Source organism: Corvus moneduloides, chromosome 7 (assembly GCF_009650955.1).
Source record: "Corvus moneduloides isolate bCorMon1 chromosome 7, bCorMon1.pri, whole genome shotgun sequence".
Taxonomy (NCBI): domain Eukaryota; kingdom Metazoa; phylum Chordata; class Aves; order Passeriformes; family Corvidae; genus Corvus; species Corvus moneduloides.
Window position 1 is genome coordinate 11515717 of NC_045482.1, and position 25565 is coordinate 11541281.

Here is a 25565-nt window from a genome sequence, read left to right on the forward strand (position 1 = left end):
AGACAAATTGCAATAATTAGAGATTCAACTTCTATTTTCTAGTCGAGTTATTTGACCAACACATCAAGCAACAGATCAGTATCTGAACCTGCCCATTGACAAAGCTCAAAAACGAAGTGGCCGTTTCCTCTGGGCACATTGACTAATTTCCTTCGGGAGCCAATCTGTCTCCTCCTCTCTATTCTCACAACAGAGCAATGCCACAAAAGCAAGGTTCCCCCAGGTGAGATGCTCAGGCAGTGTGGATCACTGCACTGGATGGCATGCCTCCTTGGAGCAGGTTTTCTGCAAAGCCCATTCCCCTTTGGAAGTGCCAAGAAACAAATCTTGGCCACCTAATGCAGCATGTTCCACATGTTAGCTCGCAACACGTTGAGCAACTGTGTTAACTGAGATGGATAGTGCTGTCAAACAGAAAGCTGGCTCACCAGGAGGGAAACAGTGGGATATTCTGACCTTTTATATTCAGAAAAAAAGAGTCCCTAAGATGACACAAAGCATTTCATATTAAAAACCAAAACAACTACTTTCTTGCAGGGCTTTTACTACCATATTGCGTAAATAAACACATGAGCTCTGCCTGTATAAAGAACCTGAGCCTCTCTCACAGAGCAGAGGCTGACAGAGGAAATGAATCATTATCACCCTGCTTGGAAAGAAGTTTGCACAAGGAGCCCATTCGATTAACCACTCCCTGGAACTCCTGGATTCAACACCACCATTGGTCCTTCTGTTCCCACATTTAAATACCTACCTATACAGAACAATTAAAATCAACAGACAAAAACCAAATCCCCAAGAAAATTGCTATTAAACTACTCTGAATGTGCACAGGTTTTATTGGCAATACGGAGATAAAACAAACTTACAGGTTTCTCATCCAAAAGAATAAGCCCTGAAATAACCTGTTTAGTATAAAAAAGCCTCTTGAAATTCAAAGTTCATTCTGGAAAGATTTTTCCCAACCCACCACCTCCTGCCCATCTCCCTCAAGATTATGATTTTAGGTTGGGGTTTTTTTAAGCTGATATTCTGGGTAGAGAGGAAAGCTTTGTTTATTTTAAGATTTAGCTGCTAACAGAATCATCTGAGTGGAAGGGACTGTAGAGCTTTACAAAGCGCTTTGCAGCATTATAGTAGGTAAGTGAAAACAGAAATCAGCCTGCACATTTAGCCCTACAACTTTTTGCCATAAAGAGAGCATGTATATATATGTAACCATTAGCTACAGTGTATAATTTAAAAAAATCAACGACTACAATATGCTGTTCAAAACTGCCCAGCTACAAAGAGGAATACTGAATACCATCTAGCTGTACACCTAAAGGTTCTATGCCGATTTCCTTGAAGCAGCAACCTGCCTCATGGTACAGAACAAGTGTGTCATGAATATCCTGACTGATCATTATCACCAGATTTCACACTTCAGCAAGATCTGGCTAATGCTTTCTAGGCAGGCTAAAAATGTAGGGCTTGTTGTACACCTAGTTTAGTATTGAGCAATTAACACAACTGATATAAACACTTCCAAGATTTGCCACCAATTTTCTTGCTTTCTCCTTACATCTAACAACCTCAGGCGCTGTCTTCTGCAGTGCAGAGAAGTGGGAAAAAACTTTATTGAATACCTTGTGCCTGAGCTGCAGAACTGTGGGAATACCCCAGAGCCAGGAGCGCTGTCTCCACCAGCTGGCTAAAGAGCACATCTTTGCGAACCAGAACGAACTCAGCATGCTCTTCTCGATTATCGTATTCAAGAGAGGCATCCGACTGCTCCACCACACAAAAGACTGGAATCATCAAACCTAGATGGAAAAAACACCAAGAAAAAAACCAGCAAAGCATCAATAAGAGGAACAAGAACTGTGTCATACATCTCTGATTAAACTTGTAAATTAACACACCTAGAAGACTCATCATAAGTGGAAATCTGCCTTTCTTCCTTGTGGGATAACTTTTGTTTTCTTTCCAAGGGAAATACTAAAGTCTCATCACTTGACTCATTTAAAAACCACACTAAAAGCTCTAGAGAATACAGTTCAGGAACAGAATCATAGTCAGCATGAAGATGAACAAGAATTCCTAGTAAGACTTTTTCAACTCTGCAGAAGTTTTCTACAGTTCCATGAATGTCCCTATTTCTTTCAGGTCATTTTTCCACATTCAGCCATATAAAAGCCTGACACACAAAGCCGTTTCTGCTTCTCTCTACACAGTGAACTTATGGAGAAATCAGCAGGGGCTGGTCCCCTTGGGGGACCCTGGGGGACCCAGACCATGGCCAGTCTTCTCACTGTACAAGGAAAATACTCGCATTGATTTTGTTGAAAGTTATAATCTTGTGTTGGCAGCTGACGGTCACACAGACCCAGAGAGACCCATGGGTGTCTTTCCACTGCATCCATGAAGAGTGTGAGAACAACTCTTTTCAAAAAAGGATCAAGGATGAGGGGGAACCACAGAAGTAGAAAAATCAGGGGGTCATCTGGATTCAATTTTGTTGTGTTTTATTTTAAATTTATTTTTGTGGTTACAGGATCAAGTTATCTACGGCATTAGATAAATTGTGAGGCATGAACTTTAAGGGATTCAATACTACAGGCAGTAGAGAAACATGCCAATTTACAGGAAACAGCCCTACAGTGCATTCACAGAAGGAAGAGGGAACAGACGGAAAACCTACAGAACTGCACGGCCATTTCCACCACCTGCTACAGGCCAGGCTACCTCCAGCCACAGAAATTTTTTAACTGGTTACATACAACTTGTTAGTCTCTAGGTAAACTAGAAAATACTGATGCAGAGAACAACCTCAGCCTAAAGCAGTTTTCCAAATGTGCCATCTAATGCTCATAATGTCACCAGAAAGTTCACCTCTAAATCTTGTTCTTCAGAATGAAATATAACCATTTCCAGTAGACAATAACTACAAAAAATATCTGAGCATATTTATGAATTTCAGACACAAATCACTGTATTTCTGGACCAGACACTTCTTTAAGGGAAAAAGAGGAGAAAGCCACATTTCAGTTCTCCTTCACAAAGTCTATTAAATATTTTTGAGATCTTCTACTGTCAGTAGCTTCAGTGTCTACAAACCAACAGATATATATCCCTTCAGAGAAGTCATCTTGCCCTGAAATAAATCCAGCCATACCAGCAACTGCCTTGTCTTGAATTTCCAGAGACGAGATCTACTTTAAAATATATTTTAGATACATAATTCTAACTTAATGACTTATCTAGCACAGAGTGGCTCTCAGTTTGACATTCTAGCTGCAGGAGCTACAAGCTACAATATCCACTTGATGTGTTTTAATTCTTTGCTTTAAAACACACCGCAAAGTAACATGAAAGAAGGTTACAGCATCACATTGATACTGCTGCCTCTTCACTGCTTGACTCTGGGTTAAACTGATGCATTTTTCAAGTTCAAGCTGCCAAATTCTAACACACAGTGCTAAAAAGGAATCTCAGTGAAAAAAAATCTCTAGGTGCTTTCCTGAAGAGACAGTACATGGGTGATCGTGTTCCTCTGAAATCAGTGACAAAATTTCTTTTCCTATCAAAGGTTAAAACTTGAATTCTATTTCTCCATACACCATTTAACTAGTTAAAATGAAAATAAGTCTCTTTAAGTGACAAACCTCCAGTCCTGTCGAACATACAGGCTGTCACAGCACTTTTGATGCGGCTATTAATGTCTTAGCAAAAGATTAAGATAATTGGCCAAATGCTGAGGCTGTAATATCAGTTGTGTAAATTACATTTTGGCAAGACAGAAAAAGTGGTGAAGCAAACTGATAAGAAGGATGTCACACTGTCTTTTATGCTCCTGCTGGATGCTTTCCTTGTCATACAAAAATCTCTCCTTTCCAGCACAGAAGTTGCACCTATTCTCTGCACTCATCCTTTACTGTCTGAGTACAAACAGGATCTCAAATGCTAGAACTGATGCCATACATGATATCACTTTATGGATAGCACAAAGGACTCCACACAACTCCTGCCCATGATGACTTTCCTGCCCCTTCCTGCTGCCCATGCTTGCAGGAACCCTGCTAAAAAACAGCTTTTGAAAAAACATCACTGAACTCGGTGACCCAGAGTAACTGATGATAAGCTGCTATTAGCACCTTAAAAACAGAGAGCAAAGGGCAGGTTACCACATCTGTCATTACTGACCCATTCTCATGCTTCTCACTATAGCATCTGGAATCTTCACACTGATTTAAAAAATAAAATAAAAAGCAACAGTAATCAAACTTATTTTCAAGACAGTCTCACTCCAAGGAAGTTTCAACCACTTTGCTCTCTATTTCGCATTAGAGAGTTAAACTGTCGTATCTCCAATGAATTTACTGCCTGAAACTTATCTGTTTCCTAATGTTATCTGAAAATAAACATACTTTCAGTATGTTGGAATCAAAAGGAAAAACATCTGCAGATGCTAACATGCTCTTTACATGCTGATATACACCATGGCTTGCTCCTACATGCATATATTACACCTCCAGCTTGCTACAGGGCCCTTAGAGAAGAGCAGTGCAAGTTAGTCACTACTCACTGTCATTCCAGTTGAAGAATTTGGAGCAGTACTCAGAGAGCTGGAGACCAAGCATCCATAACAGTCTCACATGCAGTGCTACTGCAGTGCAAGCCAGCCTTACTCATAAATCCTGGAACTCCTCAGCTCTTTCCCTAACGAGCAATCAGCCAGAATCCCTGTCATCCACCCTCGCCTGTGCACACTCACGGAGCAGGCTGAGGTCCCCCAGCACTGAACTCGTGTGCACTCACTCTCCCAGCTTTAGAGAGGCTGTGGGGAGTGATGCTGCACAGCTCATGGTATATGACACATGGCACTGATTTTCACACACAGAGAAAACGAGGAGTAATCCGAGGGCTAAAAAGGAAATAGTTTGTTTTCTTAAAGACAAACACAATGCTACTATACACACAAAACATTAACAGCAATCACAAATCACAGTAAAGGCTTCTTCTTCTTGATTTTGATTAACGTAGCTGACTCATGAACAGCTCTTTCACGCTTCCCACAGAGCTTTGACCCCATATAGATGCCATCTGCGTAAAACGTCAGGGGAGCATAAACCAAGATCTACAGAAAGGCTTTTATAAGGACATCCATACACATCAAGAATTCCATTTAACCCATGAAAGAGAGCAGTGAAAAACTGTTCCCACCATTACCCAGAAGAAGGGAATGGTTAGCAGCAACCAGTACCTTTGTATAACATAAACATTTAAGCAAATCAGAGATGAGATTTAAGCTCTGCTGTTGCTTTCATGGCAAAGCTGCAATGTACAGAGAGTCTTTGTAAACACACTTGCATTTTTTGCCAAGACTCTCCTAAGGGGCTGAGAAATTAAGAAGAAATTAAATATGTATCAAAGAGACCAAAAGCACATTTTCTCCTCGTTGCCCATTTTAATCGATAGTTTTATTTCACTAGGGAGCAATCAATTCTTTAAAAACGAAGGAAAGAGAAATAGATATTTCATTAGAGAAGTTAAAACCCAAGATACTCTGCTACATAAAGCATTCATTTTTACAAAAAAAATACTTAGAGACAGTTAAAAGTATTATCAATATGCAATCATACAGCTCCCTGGAAAACATCTCCAGTTGTAAGACTTCCAAGTAAAAGCTGCAGATTTCTAATGACAAACTAGAAGGACGAGAAGAGAGCAGTTATTAAAAAGTCCTGCACTACTTCTTTTATTCATTTGCAAATAATACTTTGTCCAGTCCATGCTTTTTTAAGTGATAAATGTGATACTATTGGCACTGAACTTCTATGCATGGTCTGGTTCCACAGAACCATCACAGGCAGAGCAGAAAGCTGAGGAGCAGGTTCTGCTCTTACAGCCACCCACTCCAGCCATTAAATACGGAGCAGTGCCTGTGTGTCCTAATAAAATGAAGATCAACTAGAAAGAAAAGGCTCCAATAAAATTCATGTCTTTTTAGATTAAAATCTCTTTCCATCAGGACAAGTTTTGAGTCCCATCTAGGTGTTATTTAATTTAATCTAATTTGAACAATTTCCAAACATCAGGTTGATTAATTTCAACAGCATGGTGTTATGGAAAGATTTACTGTACAGGGGTTGTCTAGCAAGGAATTAATAAAGAAGCCAGTTCTTTGCCCTGAGTAACATGAGGTTTTAAGACTTCCCAGATTTCTAGTGGGAATACTTCACAGCACAAGCATGTTTTCTTCTGGGAGTGAAACCCACCAAAATTATTAAAAACTGAGATCAAATGGTGGTGTCAAACCCAAAGGAAATCATTCTACAGTGGAGAGATTTTTATCAAGCGAAGAAAGTGGAAAATAAAGTTTTTGTTGTTGCTGTTATGCTTCAGGTTTTTACGTTTTGTTTGTCGGCTATTTTTTTTGTTTTGTTTTAAACAGAACACAGACACACATGCAGGGTAATCTCCCTCAAAGACAAAGCAAATTTCTATGGTTTGGAGATCAGAAACCAGGACATCGACTAGAAAATTCATAAACTACTGAAAATTCTTCATTACTTTATGTAGAAAACATTTTCCCTAGCAGAGACTGTAACATGGGCCACTCTCTAAGCTGGCCTTTCCAGTACAGAAAAAAAAAAAAGAAAAAAAAAATTAAAATAAATCTAGGCAATAGCAAGAGAAGAATCCACAAATGTTTATTTCCACACACACCTAAAAACCATTGGAGTGCAAGCAACTTTGCCTGGACTTCTAAGATGAGACCCTTACCCTACAACAGAAACTAAGAAGCACAATTAGCAAAGCATGGATTGTCTTAAGGACATTATCTAGGTAAAGATTCCATATATTTAACAATAAAGCATGCTTCTACAACTGGCAGAAACCACAGGAAGCAATCAAACTACAAACATTTCCTAAACCTAATCTGCTTCTGCTTTTTCTTTAGAGAGAGACCTTTATCCAGCAAAGGCAGTGAAGGGAAAGCAGTCCATTTATTTATTTCTGTCTGCACTGCAGTAGAGCTGACCTTACATATACTGATTTGGTATTTAACTGTCTTTCCCTTTCTTCTAAACGATTTTGAGAAATGAACCTAAACTGAGAAAAATGCTTTAAAAGGCAGAAATCGGCACAGGAGAGGTTTGCCACTTCTCCTTTTCACATCCTGCAGCTCTAATTGAAAAGGCAGAAGCCAATTAAGTTTGACAGCTTTCAGTTACACAGAAATACCTGAATTTCTGCAGCAAAGATGCTATCCTGCACCCTAAGTGTAACACAAATCCATGATTTCCTTTCTGAAAAACTTAATCCCACCACTAATTAAAAAAAAAAAAAAAGAAACTAAAAAGGGAAGCTTTAAAGCCTCAGTGTGCCACTTCTTCAAAACAGTGAAAACTGCAAATCCTGAAGCGATCGGAAATTAAAACCTAGTTCACACATTAATAATCAGGAGGTTTCTATTCAAGACTTGACTAGCTGAACAAACATAAAATCAGAGAATCATTTTGGTTGGAAAAGAGCTTTAAGATCACACGTAACAATAGAAGATACATTTGTACTCAGAAAAATCAACTACACTCCAAAATGTGAGGTATTTTGTCCAGTTGGCTGGGGCTTTTTCAAGAGGAAAGACACCAAATAGTATTTGAATGAAAAGGGGGTTGTTCTGATCTCAACATCACTTTTGTTTAAATCACAGCGTAGCTGTAGCTGGTGATGATGTGAGATCTTCTCCAGAAAATCCTCCAGAGTCCAGCTGAGGGCTGCAGACTCAGGGGACACAATGACAGGCTAACCAAGCACAATCACACCATTTCCACAGGGCCACACACACATGACTGCTCACACTCAAGAAGGATCTGGCCTGAAGCAGATCCCAGGTTCAGCCCATGCCGGGGCAATTCCGTGATACGATGGAAGAGACAGAGCTCCCTCATTTCAGCAAGCATTAGGCATGTCCATTAAGGCTCACTTTCAAGTTACCCCATAAATTATGAATACAATTAAATCGGACAGAATATAAGTTGTTGGCACTTAACTTATTTACAATAAATGCTTGGTTTGGGTAAATGGACTGTGTTTCAGCCTTTTACTTATCAAGCGCACCAGCTTACAACAGTCTCATTATGAGGCTGAGAATTCTTTCACTGTAAATCTTTTTTAATGGGGACTGGAGGAATGACTTTGCAGTTGTTTGTCACTAACCACTCGGAACCACGTGAAGAAAGCTGTGTGCACACACTAACAGGCGGCCAGCGGGAAATCGCTGTGTCAAATACGGGAGACTGCATCAAGATCTTTGCAACTGTACGGTCCGATCAAGCACCTCATTACAGCAAAAGGTTTTGTTTAAAAACAAGGACCCTACTTTCTGCTAATTCTCTGCTCTCCAGTGTGTTCTAGACAAAATGCACGATATCTGATTTTGCATATAAGCGGTAATGTGATGCTGTTAAACTCCTACTCTTCATGGGTTTATAAGCCCGCTGCAAATAATTTGTTCCAGGATGCAATTTGGTAAAGAAGAGCTCAGTCCACAGATGATTTTAATGCAATGTTTGCCAAAGAAACAAAATCATGTTAAATAACATTACATTGTAGAATTTTTCTTCTTAGGAGGGCCAGAGGAAGTAAAACTAAGGACAATATCTTTCTACTCCTCCTCAGCTATTTTTTCTGGCTTTACATATTCAATAAATCTGTAGGCAGGAAATGCATTTCTACATTTTATATTTTAGCCAATGGCAAATGCAAACCACAAGATATTATTTACATCTTTCTTCAGCTTCCAGTCCTTTCTGTGGCTTCAGTCTCCCAGCCATCACAGCTATCCCAGATCTCAGGAAGTCTTATAAATAAGTCACTACCATCTCTGCAGATGTCCTCTGTTTCTGACAGCTTAACTACCCAAAGAATCCTTCTCCTAGCTGAAATAACAGCCTTGCTGTTTAACACAAAATATTTCAGGCCACTATCCCACCACAGAAACATATTATGAAACTCATAACTTGATTTGATAATACTTGAATTTCTAAAAAAATGATATAAAAGAAAAGCCATATTTAGAGCATGTGCTGTGACAAACAAGAAATGAGAAACAGAAGAACACCAAGCATTTACCTCTGGCACAGCCTCTCCTGCGGCATGTCTGGGACACAAGTGTTACTCACAGGAGATGAGGCCAAAGTGGATCAGCTGTTTCTGGTAACAAACCCCCTTCGCTAAACCAGTTGCTTTAACTCAACCCAAAGTTTGAGCCTGTTGCACCAGTTGGGTTCACAGGATAGGAACAGGAGCAGCCCCACTGGGGCCTTGTGCCACCCTGTTAGCCCAAGGACAGCCATGCACAGGGCAGCCAGGAAGCAGGAGCAATTAAACAGGAGAATAAAGCACTTCCACGTCTCCAATTAAATGAGCAAAACTGAGAGCAATGATAGCCCAGAGCTCAAAATACTGTTTTGAGGGAGCCTGAGTGAGAAGGCAGCACAAATAGCTGTCTGGGTTGCTCCAGCAGAAAGCTCAGGCCCCCCGGTGCCAGCAGCATCCCCCGGCACGCAGGAATCCTGTGGGGTACCAGCACCATGCTCTCCACCAGAATCACACACAGGCCTTCCAATCCATGGAATAGAATCATAGAATCAGTTGAAAGGCAAAGGTGAAGACACTATAGCTACATTTTTCCTAAATAAAACAGCTCAATTGGTTCAACTTGTTTCCCAGTTATAAAAGAAGAAAAAATATCCCACAGCCATACTTCATAATATAAACTAAATGGAAAATACACTCATTTCCCTCAAAATCAGTGGAAGAAACACTTCTAAAATCAGCTGACTTTTTGTTAAAAAAAATCATCTTAAGCCATTAATTTCCTATAAGTTTTAGAGTTTGGTTTAACTCAAAAACAAGTATAGGGTTCATGAGGGGTTATTAATTTGGGGGACTACTTTATGTTTCTTCTCTCAAAAATGTAACAAAACTCGCCTACGGGGCTAAGACACTCTGTGCCAAGTTCCACCCAAAATTATTTTTAGTGACCGACACTTTTAAACCCTGAAAACTGGAACCGCTAATAAGCCCTTAAATTCAGTGGTGCTAGCAGATGCCACCATATTATGTAATTTTTGAAGCAAAAAAACATCTTCTAGCAAAAGCATTTTAATGAAGGTTCTATTAACTAGTCTCCCGGTACTGGGATAAGTCCCCTGGAATGCAACAGAAAAGCTTTCATAGCTGGTTTGAGGTTTTATTCCTGGAGAAGTGCTGCAGACCACACTCGGGCCTATTTTGGGGTCTCCACTGGGACCCACCAGCAAGTACTTTTCTCCTTCACGTCCATCCCTCTGTGAACCGCTCCCTGGGAAGAAAAAGAAATTGTTCACCCTTTCTCTGTGTTACAAGATAAATGTCTGCCAAGAGAGTCTAAAGTAACTACTGCACCTACAACTCTGCCTTCAAACCCACTTGCAGGCTCCAATAGTGAGACAAGCTGAATTACCCGCAACCACTGTAACCACTGCCTCCCTCCCTCCTGTCTTATAGATACTGGCAGCACTAGAAAACCTCACTTCTAAGTGACAATGTCAACAGATATGGCAGAACTGGCTATGGGCAAAAGTTACAAGTACGCACACAAGAGGACAAGCCACATCAAACTTTCTCTCTGAATAAACGTTGTCAAACTCAATGGTTACTGATGAAGCGCTGCACCCTGCCTGACTTTCAGCAAGGGTAAGGCTACTGCTACAGCAATATCATTGCTAGATGACAGAAGGAGAAGGAGACCACAAAAATCTTCATCACATCTTCAGCAGGAAAGTAAGTGGAGGAGGGAACCACAAATGAGAAGAAGTAGAAGCCATTCTGTCCCCCAGAATGCAGCCAATTTCCCTCTCTGCCTCCCATTCACCAGTCAATACAGTCTTCAGACAGTCTGCACCTATGGCCTATTATGGGCCTCTGGGGCATGGCCTTTACTTACAACTCCAGTCTTTCACACCCTTGTGCAGAGAGGGCAACTTCAGAGTGGCCTTCTCTTGTATTCTCTTTTTCAAGACCAGAGCAGTTGTGGGGGAATACTCTACCAACACAAGATCGCACATTTAACAGCTATCAATTGGAACATTACTCTTCTAGGAATATTTACATTTATCTGCCAGCAGGTTTTTAATAACTACCAGATCTTTATCAAATGAGTCATGAGGTCGAGGAATAAAAGTTAACAGATACACTCTCTTTCTCAGGTATGCACAATACACTTCGTACAGTTAATAATAATTTTGGGCAAGGGTGAAAATGACCTACCTACAGGCTGACCTACTGTGTGTGGATTCACTTGTGAAAAGTCAGCAATGCTTTTGGGGCTCAACAAGCTGAATTGCTACACTATGCACACAGAGCTACACCAAAGAATTAGATATTTCTGCTAGTGCAAATGCATGTGCTCACTGAGAGGTGTTAGCCAAAGAAAGCAGATTACATCTGTGCTCCAAAGGCCAAACTGGCTCCCAGTTCACTTTCAGATGCCATTCCAAATGTTGATTTATAAAGCTGTATGATATAGGACTAGAGCCAAGGCTACTGTAACAAGGCTCTCTCTTTCCGTGTATGGTACAGCCAAAAGGACACTTCTGCTTACAGCTCTAGGAGTCTGAGAAAATGGGAGAGCCGGGATCCCTCAACCTCAGGCCTTCAACTACAGTTTGGTCCCTTTGCAAGAGGCACAGAGAGATGCATGCCCCCCCAGCACAGGGCCTTTCTGCCTTTTGGGTTTTAATCTGAACCCTGAGATGGTGAGGTGGCTAAAGGGCCATAGAAGAGTTAGTCCCAGGTAGTGATGGCTTAAGAGATCAAGTACTCTTATTTGCATTCATGCCCACAGATTTCAAGAGGGCAAAAAAAACCCACAAAACACTCCCCCCCCCACATAAAGTAGCACCACTTTTCCTTTTGAAAAAGAAGGAAGTCATTTTTACTACTTTCTACCTGTCCATGGCATTCTCAAAGCTCATCTAGCTGGCAGGCCAGTATGACACTATGATCATACTAATGCAATCAGAAAGGCTCAATACAGTCATTATTAAGCCAGACCCAGACACTTAGATAATGCCTAACTTGAGCACTACTGTCAGGCAATACGCCTACTTACTGCATACTTGCTCACAGGAGCCCATATGAAGTCTACTATCTAGACTTCTAGCTTGAGAAACAAACTACTTAAAAAAAAAAAAGAAGGAAAATTTTAAAAAAAGCCCACACTTCTGTTACTCTGCATTTTCTCTAAGTCTAAAAATTGGTAGTGTGTATGACAGGTCCACCTCATTTTTCTTAATGATGTTTTTATTATTCTTTCACTCAATTAAAACAGAAATGGATATTGCATCTTCTGACTGTATAATTGTTATTGTAATCTGTTTTCGATCACTGCTTGGGAAATGGGTCCAAAACAACATAAACTATCCACAGCCTCAGAATACAAGTCATTTTCTTTTACTACGATACTTAAAGAGACATCTATCATGTTGCTCCACTAACATGTTTGTATTATGGCAAAGAAGTTATTTGTAAGTTGGGAAAAGACATTATGAAAATCACCTTTTACTCCAAAGTATTGTATAACTCATAACTTATAACTACATTTCTTAATAACCATTCAAAATAATAAGGCTGGAAATTGTGCACATCTAAGTTTAATATATAAATAATGGAAATGAATATAAACCAAAATATGCTCAAAATATGAATTTATATTACTCTCAAAAAATAGGCTGGTTATAGTTTTGAAAATAACATGCTTCATTTCCAATATATGCCTGTCAGTTAAATTTATGGCAAAACATTCTCCATGAGTTTCAATTACCAAGATGGTAAATACTTGTGAGTTTCCTCACTTATCTGAAGCTTCCGTCCAAATGCTGACAAAGTCAGCAACTTCTCAAGAGTGACGTGTTGGTGATACACAAGTAAAGATAGACTAATCCAGCCCCTTGTCAACATTACAAATAGAATGGAACAGCTGAGAAAGAGAGAGACAAAGTAACCTTGTGGCTGTATGCGGCCATACAAATCATGCTTTTGATATAAGAAACTCCCCTCCCAACATTCCATGTCAGGTTTAGCACGTTTGAAAAGATTTGCTGTCAACAATGCATCTTTTCATCTCAGTGTGTGTCTTTGGGGAACAAATGAGGGAGCATATTTAAGTGGGAGACATTTCTACTGCATTCCGAAAATGCAGCGGGCATATGGTTATCTCAAGAGATGCTGCAGCTTCATATAAAATAGCGTCTGACAGGTATCAAGATTTTTCTGAGCTTCTTTACCTTGCTGACATTGCTATTAACATGGTAGAGCTGTGCTCAAATTGTTTAATATTGCATATCCATCTGATACAAGGACATCAGCTAGAGCACAAGGACTAAACATTTTTAGCCAGGTAATTAGCCAGATAATTTTCTATTTAGAAAACAAGTCATATGCTTAGACTCTTATCTAGAGCTACCTGTCCTTTTTCTTCAAGTTCTTTCTGTTCCCTTCATGCAGCTTCTACAAATAATGACAATTCTCTTTTTCCAAACATCGCCGCATGAAACACCAATAATCATTCAGCATTTGACAGGAAATTGAAAATATATCTTTAGCTCAGAAACAGTATTCCTGCCCTAGCATCCAACTTACCATAACATCAACGCAGGGCTCACACTCCATTTTTTAAACAATCTGCAAATTATTTGTGTAGTTTTATTCTAAGTAGAAGTGCCTCCTGGAAGGAGGTTTTACGTAAGTCCTCAGATACTAGCGACATCGACATTCACACCTTTAAAAATCAGAGTAAGAATTACACTTAAAAAACCCAAAGCAAAACACAACACTAACCAACCAACAAAGCAAACAAAAAAACCTTTCCAACATCTTTTATAAGACTTTTTCAATGTCAGCAGCCCTAAATTGCTAATATACAAATCCCAAAATCTTGTATATTTGTAAATCCTCAGGGGATACCCGCAGAGCTAGTAAATATATTTTAAAAGGAAAAAACCAAACAACTAAAAATAGTATTTCTTGCCTTTTTAAAGTTCCCTGAAATAGAAGGAATAACATTGGCAATATAAAACATTTTTTCCCTTACCAATATTTGAATCAGTGCAATGGAAGACAGGGACAAAATATACTCAACAGCTGCAGTACATGCTTTCATACAAAGCGCAGGAACTCTGGATAAAAAAAAAAATCCCTAACTATAGAGCAGCGACAATATGGACAACATGCCTTGCTGGCTGAGAACGTATCACACATTAAAGCAGTCAACACTCGGGAACGGCCATGAGAACCTCAACTAGATGGGCTAACAACTGCCCCCAAATTAAATGGCAAAGAGTATTTTCTGTCTTTCATACCACTAATCAATGTAAACTCATTTGTAGCCCCGCAGCAGAGACGCTGCTGATGAGCATTCTGCAACAAGTACAAAGCTTGTTGGAGGGCAATTTTTTTTAGTATCGCTAGAGGCTAGAAAACATTTCTCAAAAGCCATCAGATACTCAGCTGCCTTTTGTCTGCTGTGACTATTTCTTACATCTGCATTAGTGACACATGCCACCATGAGGACTGATGCAGCTGACCCCGGACATGTTGTACAGTAGGAACCAATTACCGCAAGGTGATTTTTTTTCTGAGCTAGAAAGGGCTCTGGCTCCTCGTTCAACACAGTGGGCTGGTTTCAAAGGCACTGAGAGCTTCAAAAGGAGAGCACGCTCGAACGGTAGTTACAGAGTATGAATCAGGCACAGGTTATCTCGAACAATCATATCAATTCAAAGGGACTTGGTAATACTTTATACCTTGAAAAACTGGGCCTTTAATCCTAAAAACACAGCTGTAGTTACTAATTTAACTAAATTATGAGGGGCAGTAATTAAAGGCCTAACGTAGCTATGCCTTGCAATTTGGGATTCAAAAGAAAATCTTCCCAAGTTCTACAGATTTTCAGTTACTTTGAAAAGTTTAAAAATAAGATTTAAAAGCAGGTTGCGGACTGCTCAATCACAAAAACAAGAATTTTCCTAAGCAGATCACACAGATGTTTGGGAAATATAAATACATGACTGCAATAAAACTCTTCATTTTACAGCACCATAGTTGCCATATCCTATTACCATGTTCTGTGTCAATGCGAGTGACAAAAATCTTACTGGTTCAAGTATTTTATTTAAGCTCCAGACCACCGTTGTGGCCCTTTTCCTCCCCATTCTACATACACAGCTTTAAAGAAAACATCAATAATAGAAAGTAACTGCAAAAATAAATATTCAGGCTTACATCTCCATGAAGAGTACTAAACTTAAATACTTTAAAGGAATTTTAAAGTTAAGTGGTACCATCTGAAAGTCTGTGCTACAAACTAGAAAGTTTCAATATGACATAGCTGTCTGCTGAAATGATGACTTCATTACAGTTACATTATACCAGGTTTTTTCTATTTTTGAATCAAGATAAAATATTCAGTACATTAAAAGTATTTAAATAGATATAACGATTCCACAAAATTAAGTATTTGGGAAAGGAATCTTCAAACTTCCCCTCAGAGTGTTCATTCATAACAATAAAAGTTTAATATTGTTGGCCTTCCTTCGATGTCCAAGTTCTTCACCTAAATCTGAGTGTAAGATATGTCACTATTAAATTTCTTGAAAATATATTACCTCTTTGGCATTTTTATAGTTTTTAATATGATTTTGCCATCTTCTTTAGGCATAAAAACAGTTCTGGGGAGTCACTGAAAACTCCTGTTAAGGTGAGTTTGTCAAAGAATTGCCCTATAAATAACTGACAGTAAATACACTACGTTTTATCCCAGTGACACTAAGAAAAGGCAGGACCAACTTATAAAGGGAGGAGAAAACAGAATTAATGTGGACTATTTCAATTATGTTGGTTGCTTTTTCTTTCCTTTGGTTTATGATGAGAATAACAGCATACAGTTAACTAACATGGCCATGGGTGTGGGGAGGAAGCAGGGAGATGACTTGAAAGACTTAGGAACTGTTGCGGGGGGGGAAAAAAGTACATCTTACTACCGCTAATCTTAAATCTTGAATTCAAAATTGTTGGTGGCTTTCTGCAGATGCAACTTAAGGGTTCCAAAATTACTCTAAACATCAAATTATGTCTAGGTCACTGAATGGGTGGATACCCTATATTCTGTTTAATGCGTATGTTCAATTGCACACATACTTCAACCAACTGTGTCTTTATTTTAATAACAGACCAAGTACTGAAAACACATAAAGAAAGACTATTTTTCTACCTCAGCAAAAATACAGCTGATACACTGCATGACCCTTCAGGAATGACTGCTCTGCTTGTTCTATTTATATGACATTGCCTGGTTGGAAAATGGAGAGAGGGGTAAAAAAATCAGCAAAAAGACCAGAAACTCATTTTTAACTATCAGTCCCAAAAAAGAAATCACTGTCTTGCTTTTCTTACTGTTCCTGTTAAATTAGAGGTTCCTTCCTCATTATGTATCAGAAACACATAAAATTCAAGATTTTACATTTCTTCCAAATCCCTACTGAATTATATCAAAGTACAAAGCAACATTTTCCAACTATTCTGCCACAGATAAAATATAAAACACAAATACAAAAGCGCATCTCTGCTGGTTCCTGATCTAACATGGACTTGCAGATTTCACGCTTCTGTATTTCAATTCGCTTAATTCTTTAGAACAGCTACATATTTCTTTCAGGCAGTAGGAACATATTCTTCATCTAGGATCTGGGCAGGAATCTAAAACTTTAACCTTTCGCTTCACTCAATTCCTAAGGACAAGTGAAACATACTTCCTTACTGTGTTGAGCATGCCATATTAACTAACCATTTAGAACACAGGAGCAAATTTGATCATGCTGTACTCTTCCATTTGCACAGAAGTGAATTTTCACTCCAGTCAAGTACCTTAAATCCTTGTAAAGATATAAAAGGTAGTACAAACCCTACAATATTTTTGCAGAAATATTTAGAATGGACTTTGACAAACAGCTCTTTAGCCATCAGCCTGTGTTTCTGTCACCCCAGAGATATAGTAAAACTGATTTCTAAGTACACCTAAGCAGACAGAGCCACAATACATTGAACTTTAGGGGGCTTACAGCAATCAGCAGCAGCACTCCGAAGAGTCACTGCATCCACATTTCTGGTACATCTGACTTTGTAAAAGCTCCATAACTACAGCTACTGATTAACATCCTGATCATACACTTTGGTTTGACTTGCCTGAAAGCTTTTCCCTCCATTAATATTTTGTAAATTGAATTACAGTTTTTAACAGTTAAATGAATATGAACATATTATCAGACTGCATCAAGCTAATCTAAACAAAAAATGTTTTGCAATCATTTCCTGCTCCAAATTTGAACATGTTCCCTTAGCTATAATTTGGTTCTATGTTTCTTTTTCGGCAAAACCAAACTTCAGAACAGCTCATTCTGCACACTGGCATTTTAAGTTGCTTTCAGAAGCTTTTGACGCTTATTTTCTACACTCTTCAAATCAACACACACATATATATCTGCACATCCACTCTTACACAAACAGGTTCACGAACTGCAATCAACAATACTGTAAACGTAAGTTTCCTAGTCATTAATCATCCCTCTTTTTTTTAATCCTTATGGAGTGAATTACTAACTGAGAGGAGACGCCAATTCTAGTAAGTGAATGTTACCCAACAGGGATATAAAGCTGTCAACACCATAGTGCTCTTGCTTGCCCTAAACTCTCTCCCAGGCTTCATATGTTTTTTAAAGCAATATTAGCCTTTTTCTCCAAGGAACCTTACTCTCCTTAAAATCTGAGCACTTGCGTTTTATTACATACAGGTTTTAAAACAGACTGGTCAGAAAACAGTTGAAACATTTTAGAAAGCACTGGCTTAGTCAGGCAAACCAAAACTGGACTCTATTACATTGAACTGACGCTAACAACATTGTAAACAGTACCAAAACTTTTAAATCCCCTAATAAACACAACATTTAAGACCTCGTTTATCTTTTAAGTGACCTTCACTAGATTATTATACCTGCTGTAATGGCCCTTTGAATTAAGTACATTCATGTTAGGAATAAAAAAATCAGGAAAATCATAAGGCAAAATTTCTCATGAGAACAATTGATTTTCTGTCTGCACTACAAAAGCTTATTTTAAAACACTTTTTCACTCACAAAATTAGAGAGAAAGCTAGAAACACTGATAGCGCTATATTTCTCTATTTCTCAGGGAAGTCACTAGAAAAATAATTGCAGCAAACAGTATGATTATAAAACTGGTTACCAAAGGTCATCAGGCTCATCATAGCAGCAGGTAGTTGAGAGCTTATTGCTCTGTTCTCAGAAATTAACTTCAGAACCTGATGTTATTACAACAAAAAGCCACTTGACAAGTAGGAAGGAATTTCAGCATTTACATATCTAAGGCCCAAAATGAGATGAGATAAAGAATTACTAGCATTTGGCTTTGCTTTCAAAACGTTTAGATACACATTATGAAATTAAAAATAAAACAAAACAAAACCTAAAATGGTCTCTAGTTTTCAGTAAAGCATTTCCATTTTTGTCCCCAATGCAATTCACATTCAGTAAGTATGAGTACTTGTTAAAGCCCGAGAAATAAGAATAAACTGAAACACTCACAACCGAAGCCTTGGATGCCACTTCACTATGACTTTCAATAGTTTCCTTTTTGTCAAGCTTTAGGCACAATAGTAGGAGAGCCCCTAACAATATTTATTTCAAATAATTTTTATACTAATTTGCCAGTAAATTAAAAGTAAGCCTTTCCACAAATGTCTACAGCTGCATTTCACAACTCCAGTGGAAGAATTACTAACACCACAGTAATCACTGCAAAGATACAGACTTCCAAAAATACCCGAAATAGGTGTGATCTGCATTCAGGAAAAGGTCACTTGATCATAACGGGTTCTTAAAGATCAGACTTGAAAAAGAGCAGAAGAAAAATATCTGGAAATTAGCTATGTTGATTTATTGTGAGAGTATTTCCAGGAGAAAAAAAAATAAATCAATTTTAAACAGTACCATTATCTTATTAAAAAAAAAATCTACCTTAACTAATTTAGTATTGAGTATTACAGAACCTAGGTAAGTATTCAGACAAGAATAATTTTCTTCTTGCTTTCAGTAGCAATAAGGAGTAATGAATAACCTTTATTATGAACAACCTAAAACCAAAGAGACTGAGACTGTTTAAAGAACTCTAGCTAAGGAAAATAAAAATTCCTCCTGCATTTCTTATTCCCCCACATTTCTACACTCCAATCTACAACACCTTTATAAATGAGCTGAAGAGTAATGAACGAAAACTTAGGCTCTTAAAAGTTTGCTTTCAGAAATGAAAGTCTTTTTCTTAAGTGGAAGAAATCTTCCAGAGCTTAACAGGCCAGATTCAAGCTGAACCACCGATATAATTATAAAAGCCACTGAATTTCTCTTGGATAACACAGCTGCAACTGGAAAGCAAACATATTCCAAAACATTTTAAAGAATTCTTTTAAAGTATATTTCTATAAATGCCCCAAGGAAAAACATTTCTGCTCTAATTCTAACATTCTTTTTAATATCAAGCAGCTTTAATGCCCAAGTCTCGAAAAAGTAATCTAAAACTACATATACTCCTTTTTATATTATTAACTAGTTCCTTTTTACAATTACTCAACAAATCATTTCTTCACCAATTTCTAAGTGGAATAGTATTACAAGTCTTTCACTGCAAAGCTGTTTCTTCTTTTTCCATACATTGGAAGAACATAGAGAAGAGGATTAAAAACTAGATACATAGTTATCCAAGAAACATAAAAAACTAGTGAGCTCTCTTACCCTTCATTAGGTATATAAATGAATCCTAAGTTTTTAAAATAAAATCTGCAGCTCCTTAGCAAACTTCAGCAATTAGGAAGCCTATTGAGCCAAAGAAGTCTAAAACAAGCATCTAATGGTAAAATCACTAAATAAACCTCACGTAATAGAGAGTCATGTGACGACCATTTCAGTGTATCTCTCGAAATGCCATTTACACAAACTGTGTATAAAGAACTACAATTATGTGTTACCACTCTGCTCATTTTAAAACACAAATACGGAAGATTTTTTTAAGATAAAGTTACTGGTGGCCTTTCCTGCAGTATTTTGCTCACAACACCTGGCTAATTTCAAGATTTTAAAATATATTTTTCCTAACAACAGGCTGCACTCCCTTAAACATGACAGCATCAGAGTTAAGAGGAAAAAAGAAAGCATTTAGGAGAAGTGACTGTAAAGTTTATCTGCTTGGAGGAAAAGGAGGGGAAAAAGCAACTACGCGCTTACCATGCTGTTAACACAAAACTGACCAGCAACTTGATAGCAAAGTAAGAAAGATTAAGTATTCTAGAGAAATGCAGAAGAAGTGCAAAACTAATGCTCAATATGTTTGCTGAAAGAGCTGAACCTTACACATGCTTTGCCCTGTCCTCTTTTACAACAACTGCTACAAAATGCTACTTACTGAAATAAAAATAAAATCCTAAAATGCAACCATAAACGCTATTCTTTTTCCCACCCCGGTGACCCCATTCTTAAAGCTGTGATGGTGGGTGTAGCACACCTAAGTGGTGTCACCTGCATCCATGAAGGCAGCCCGATCGCCCACACCCAGCCCGGAGACGATGCCCTCTCCTGCAGGCGCTACCCAGGCTCTCCGCCCGGCCGCTGCCGTGCCCTGCAGGACCGCCGGCGGCAGGGGGATACCCGCGGGCTGCCCCAGGGCGATCCGCACGAAGAAAGCGCCAAGCGCAGGACACGCTCTCACCCCGTTACCCTCCGGCAAGATCAGGCCTGGCCCTTTGAGAGCCGCCCGGCCCGGGGTGGCCTCTTTCGGCAGGCGGCCTTCTAACGCCGGAGGGCTGAGCGCCACACGCCCGGTCCAAGTCTTCCCGCGGATCCCCATCACCGCAGCGGGGCCGAGCAGACAAATGCTTGCCCGGGAAAGCGGGAAGCGGCCCTCCAGCTGCCACGCGGACCTGCCGGTCCCTCCGCGCACGGTGCCGACCCGCCCGCCACACGCTCCCCCGGGCCCGCCGCCCTGCGCGCCCCGGCCGGCGGAGCCGCCGTGAGCGCGGCCGCACGGTTACCTCCCACGGGCTTGGTGACGGCGCCGTTGGGCCTCCCGCGGGTGCCCATGGGGCTGCCGTTCTGCTCCAGCCTGGCCACCTTCCCGGGGGGGGGCCCTTTGACATCGGGGCTGCCGCTGCCTCTGTCGGGGCTGTCCCGCAGGCAGGGGCTCTCGCTCCTCCGCTCCATGCTCGGAGACGCGGCTCCCGCTGGCAGGTCGCAGTAGAAGGAGCACGGACCTAGGGCGAGAGAAAAAAGGGGCGCTTCAGTGGCCGCCGGCCAGTACCGGGCCCCGCTCACCCGGCCGGGCCCCCACTGTGCGTCTCCAGGGAGGTTCAGCTCCGTGAAGCCGGGCGAGTACCGGCCGGGTGCGATGCCGTCCCGCTCCTGCCGCCGGAGCCGGCCCCGCTGGATGCGAGCGGTTCGCCTCGCCCGCCCGGCGCCAACCTGCCGCGGGCGGGGGCAGGCAGTGCGGCGTCCCGGTTCCCATCGCGCTCGGTAGGCAAGCAGCCCGCCCTCCCGCCGCAGCCAGGTGCTGCTCCCCGGGTCCGGCCACGGTCCCGGCCCGCCCCCGGGGGCCGCGGGGAAAGGCTGCCAGTCCAGACGGCCCCGCTGGCACGGCCCCCCCGCGCCGGCCAGCTGCGCAGCCACGGAGTAGCCGGCGGCTGGCGAGGAAGCCTCTAGCAAGCGGCTCCCGCGAGCTGCCGCTGTACTTACTGCTTATAGTCTGTCTGTAAGTTGGCTGAGTTGGGCTCTGTCCATGGATCAGAAGTAGAGAATCCAGGGTGGAAAGTTTTCCTGTTTCTTTCTCTCTCGCCGCGTTCTTCGCTTCTACTCCTTCCCCCCACCCCCAGCCCCCTCCTCGCCCTCCTCCGGGGATGCTGGGGCGGCGGGGCCGGGGCGGCTGCCCGCGGGGCGGCAAGGGCAGAGCCCCGTCCCGGAGGGTCCCGGGTGGCGAGCGGAGCGGAGCGGGGAGGTCGGGACGAGGGGGCGGGGAGCCGCGGGGCCGTCGGCTGCGGCGCGGAGGAGAAGGGAGAGGGAGCCGACTTCTCACACCTTGAGCGGAGAAAATCAATACCGGGGGAGACAGGGGGAGGAGAAGAGGAGGGAGCGCCGCTCTCCCGAGCTCCGCGGCGGCGGCGAGTGCCTGGCGGCGCGGGGAAGTGGCGGCGGCGGCCCCCGGTGTGTCACTTTCAATCGCTCCCTCCTCTGCCAGCGACAGCAGCGGCAGGAGGGACTCGCCACAGAGAGCGGAGAAACGGTTATTAGTTGCGTTGAGTCATCGAGGCAAAGTGAGTCCTTTCTGGGGTTGTCCTTGCTTTCGGGTTTGGTGTATGTGCATGCCTCTGTGTGTGTGTCTGCCTGTCTGTCTGCGCGGCGTTCCCGTCCCAGGGCTGTGCATCCCAAACATCGCCACCCCTCCTCGCCTTGACACCCCTCCCCCTCCCCGCCCCCCCGCAAAAATCAAGTCTCGCTGCTACCTCGGAATCGGGCACAGACGGGCGCGCAGCAGCCCACCTCCTCCCGGCCCGGCCCGCCCCGCGGAGCCCCGGCCCCGCTGCGCGCAAGGGTGGGAGGCAGAAACCCACCTGGCAGGAAATTAAACACCAATAAATAAATAATACATCTCACACGCGAAGAAGGAGCGCGGTGCCGCGCGAAGGGAGGGCGTAGGGTGGGCTGGGTGGGGAAGGGGAAGCGTGGCAGGACGACGCGGTGGTGACAGGAGAGACCCAGGGCAGAAAGGCGCAAGGGCAGGGGCAGTCGGACTGGGGGAGGGCCGAGAGGCAACGAGAGGAGGAGCCGGGAGACGAGGAAGGGCGGAGGGGGAGGGGGGGCGTGTGGGATAGTGGGGAAGTCGGAGTTGGGGACGCCGAACTGACCGACGAGGAGCAAAGCTGCTACCGGCGCTCAGTCCAGACGCCCGGGTTAGTCCGATGCAGCCCGTGCGGCCTCGACGCCTCCTGCCACCCGCCCCCCACCCCCGTCCCCCTGGGAGCCGAGCGGCGGCAGGGATCCTCCCGCAGTCTCTCCCCGCCGGGGCGAGGCGACAATAACTTTTCGCGGTGTAGGGGGGGCTACCGCCCCGAGGGCCGGTCGCGCTTCCTCCGGGCCGCCAAGAGCCAGCGACCGGCCCCAGGTAGGGCCCCGCCGTCGCCCTGTTCTCCGCGCCCGGCTCCAGGCAGTTACCGGGGTGGTCCTGAATAATTGATGGTGGGGGCCGGGAGAAGGTGACAAGCGGGCAGAGAAGAGCTGCTGCCGCCACCGCTAAATTATTTAATAGCGGAGCTCCGGGTAGAGCATGACAGCGCTACCTAAGTGCAGCCAATGGTGCGGGCAAAGCTCCGGCCGGGAAGTCGCAGTGGGGCGGGATCGAGCCCCTCACCAGTCCCGGGGCGGCGAGCGGTCACCCGGCAGACAGGCTCTCTCTCTCTGATGCAAGGTGCACCGCGCCGCTCCCTGGGGCCGGCGGCGGCGCGGGCGCGTCTCCCGGCGGGGCCATGCCCGGCGGGCGCCCCGAGGACCCGCAGCGCCCCCTGCCCGGCCCGGGGGGCGCGGGGGAATGAGCCGGCGGCCCCGCGCCGCTGAGCCCTCGCCGCCCGCCCGGCGGTGGAACGAGACCCGTGTTAAGGTGGACCGACGGAATCCCTTCTGGCGCGGGGGGCGGGCGGCGGACGGGCGGCGGGGAAGGAGGTGGCGGCGGCGGGCACCCAAAGTGCCCCGACACCCCCCTCCTCCGCCTCCCCCGCCGCCCGTCCGCGGCTGGTTCCCTGCGCGGCGCCGCCCTCCCTGCCGTGCTCCCTTAAGAGCTCTGCCTTTTACGGTGGCGCCGGAGGGTCAAAAAAAAGGGGGCTACGGGGGGGTTAGTGGGGAGCAGAGCCCCCCCATCCCGGGCAGGGCAACACTGGGGACCGGCGGGAGCATCACGGCCACCGGGCAGCCCTGGCGACAGGTTTTCGTTAGTCCTGGGAGCGCCCGGGGAGAGTAGGGTGGGCAGCAGGGGCTGCCTCGAGCCTGCATGCAGCCGTCCCAGCGCTGACTCGGGGTTTGGAGGAGGGTCAGGTCCCCACAGGAGATCGGCTGCCGCTGCGCCCCTCCTGCCCTCCGAGTGGCAGTGACAGCCCACCCGCCCGCCGAGCGCTCGGGTGTCCCGAGCTCTGGGCCGCCCCTGAAAATAGTGCCGGGAAAAGCAGCGGATCCCCGGGCAGGGTAAGAGAAATCATCCCTTCGTTCCACATCCGACCTCCGGGCCGGCCCCGAAAAGCAGTGCTAAGTGCGGCTTTCCCCGCCTCGGCCGAAGCACTCGTGTCTCTCCCCGCATCGGCTGGGGCAGGGGGACCCGCCGCCAAAGTCTGGACGCGGTGCCAGCCTTTCCCTGGGACAGCATGCAGTGAACGCGGGTGGGAGCCGGGTCCCATCGCCGGCTGAAGTCTGGGGGAGCCAGAGAAGATACGGGGAACAGCGGAAGGCCGAGGGCGGGGGGCCCGGGGGCCCCGCAGGGCCAGGGCTCCGGGAGCGTTCGGAGGAGCGAGCGGCGGTGCCGGGAACGCGCAGGCTGCGGAGAAGAGAGCGCAGCGGCTGCCGCCAGCCAGGTCTCCTGCCTTCCCTCTCAGAAAGGAGCCTCAAAGTTTGGAGAACTCTGTGTTTGCTTTTTAAATAACCCTATCTAACTTTTCTCCTTCCCCCCCCCCCCCAAAAAAAAAAAATCTGATAAAGCTCAGCAGCATGGAAGTTAACGTTTTCCGCCAGCTATCGAATGATTGAATAATGTTTTGTTCTTACCTTTGATGTTGAACTACGAATGCCCGCGGATCAATGGCCAGAAAGTTAGAAGAATTGGTGATTTAGGACTTCAGTACTTCTGGAAAAAAAAAATGCCAATGGTTTAGCCAGGATCTTCCCTGTCTGATTCGTTACTATTATTATATCTGATGATGTGGATGGATGGAGAGATTCAATCCAAGCCCATTAATGAGGTATTTTATAAACACCACCGTCTGAAGATCTTAATTTACATTTTGTCAGTGATCCTTTCCTTAACAGCGGAGACGTGTGGCGACAGCGCGATTACAGGACTTTAGTAAAGCTCCTATAAGAGTACGACTGGCTTGTTAATCGATTAATATTTTATTAAGTGTAAATATTTTATAAAGTTTTTAGGAAAACTATCGATTCTAAATTATTAAACTAGTCAGAAGGGCATTTGAATAATGCATACAATTAAATACATTTAAATATATATGTAGCGATTGCTTCATTTGCAATGAATCCCCTGCACCTTTCTGTTGCTTTCGTTTTTTCTCCACCGGCAGCTGGTTTCTCATTTGTGCCTTCACTGGAATATCAGGATTACCGAATATGTGTTTAGTTCGTATTTATAAACTGAATGTTTACATAAAT

General features: G+C 43.6%; 1 protein-coding gene across 2 annotated transcripts in view; it reads right to left on the reverse strand.

Moving 5' to 3' along the window:
- SATB2 (SATB homeobox 2) overlaps positions 1-25208 on the reverse strand; it is a 130498-nt gene extending 105290 nt beyond the window's left edge. Inside the window, exons 1-3 of one of the 2 annotated variants that reach the window (XM_032114898.1) lie at positions 24948-25208; positions 21185-21403; positions 1629-1805 (exon numbers count right to left, since the gene is read on the reverse strand). In XM_032114898.1, the coding sequence (XP_031970789.1) occupies positions 1629-1805; positions 21185-21353 (346 nt within the window). In that variant the 5' untranslated portion in view covers positions 21354-21403; positions 24948-25208. Of the gene's footprint in view, positions 1-1628; positions 1806-21184; positions 21404-21881; positions 22357-24947 lie in introns of those variants that run through there. The other variant, XM_032114897.1, reaches the window with a different exon arrangement.
- Between the last annotated feature and the right edge of the window lie 357 nt (positions 25209-25565).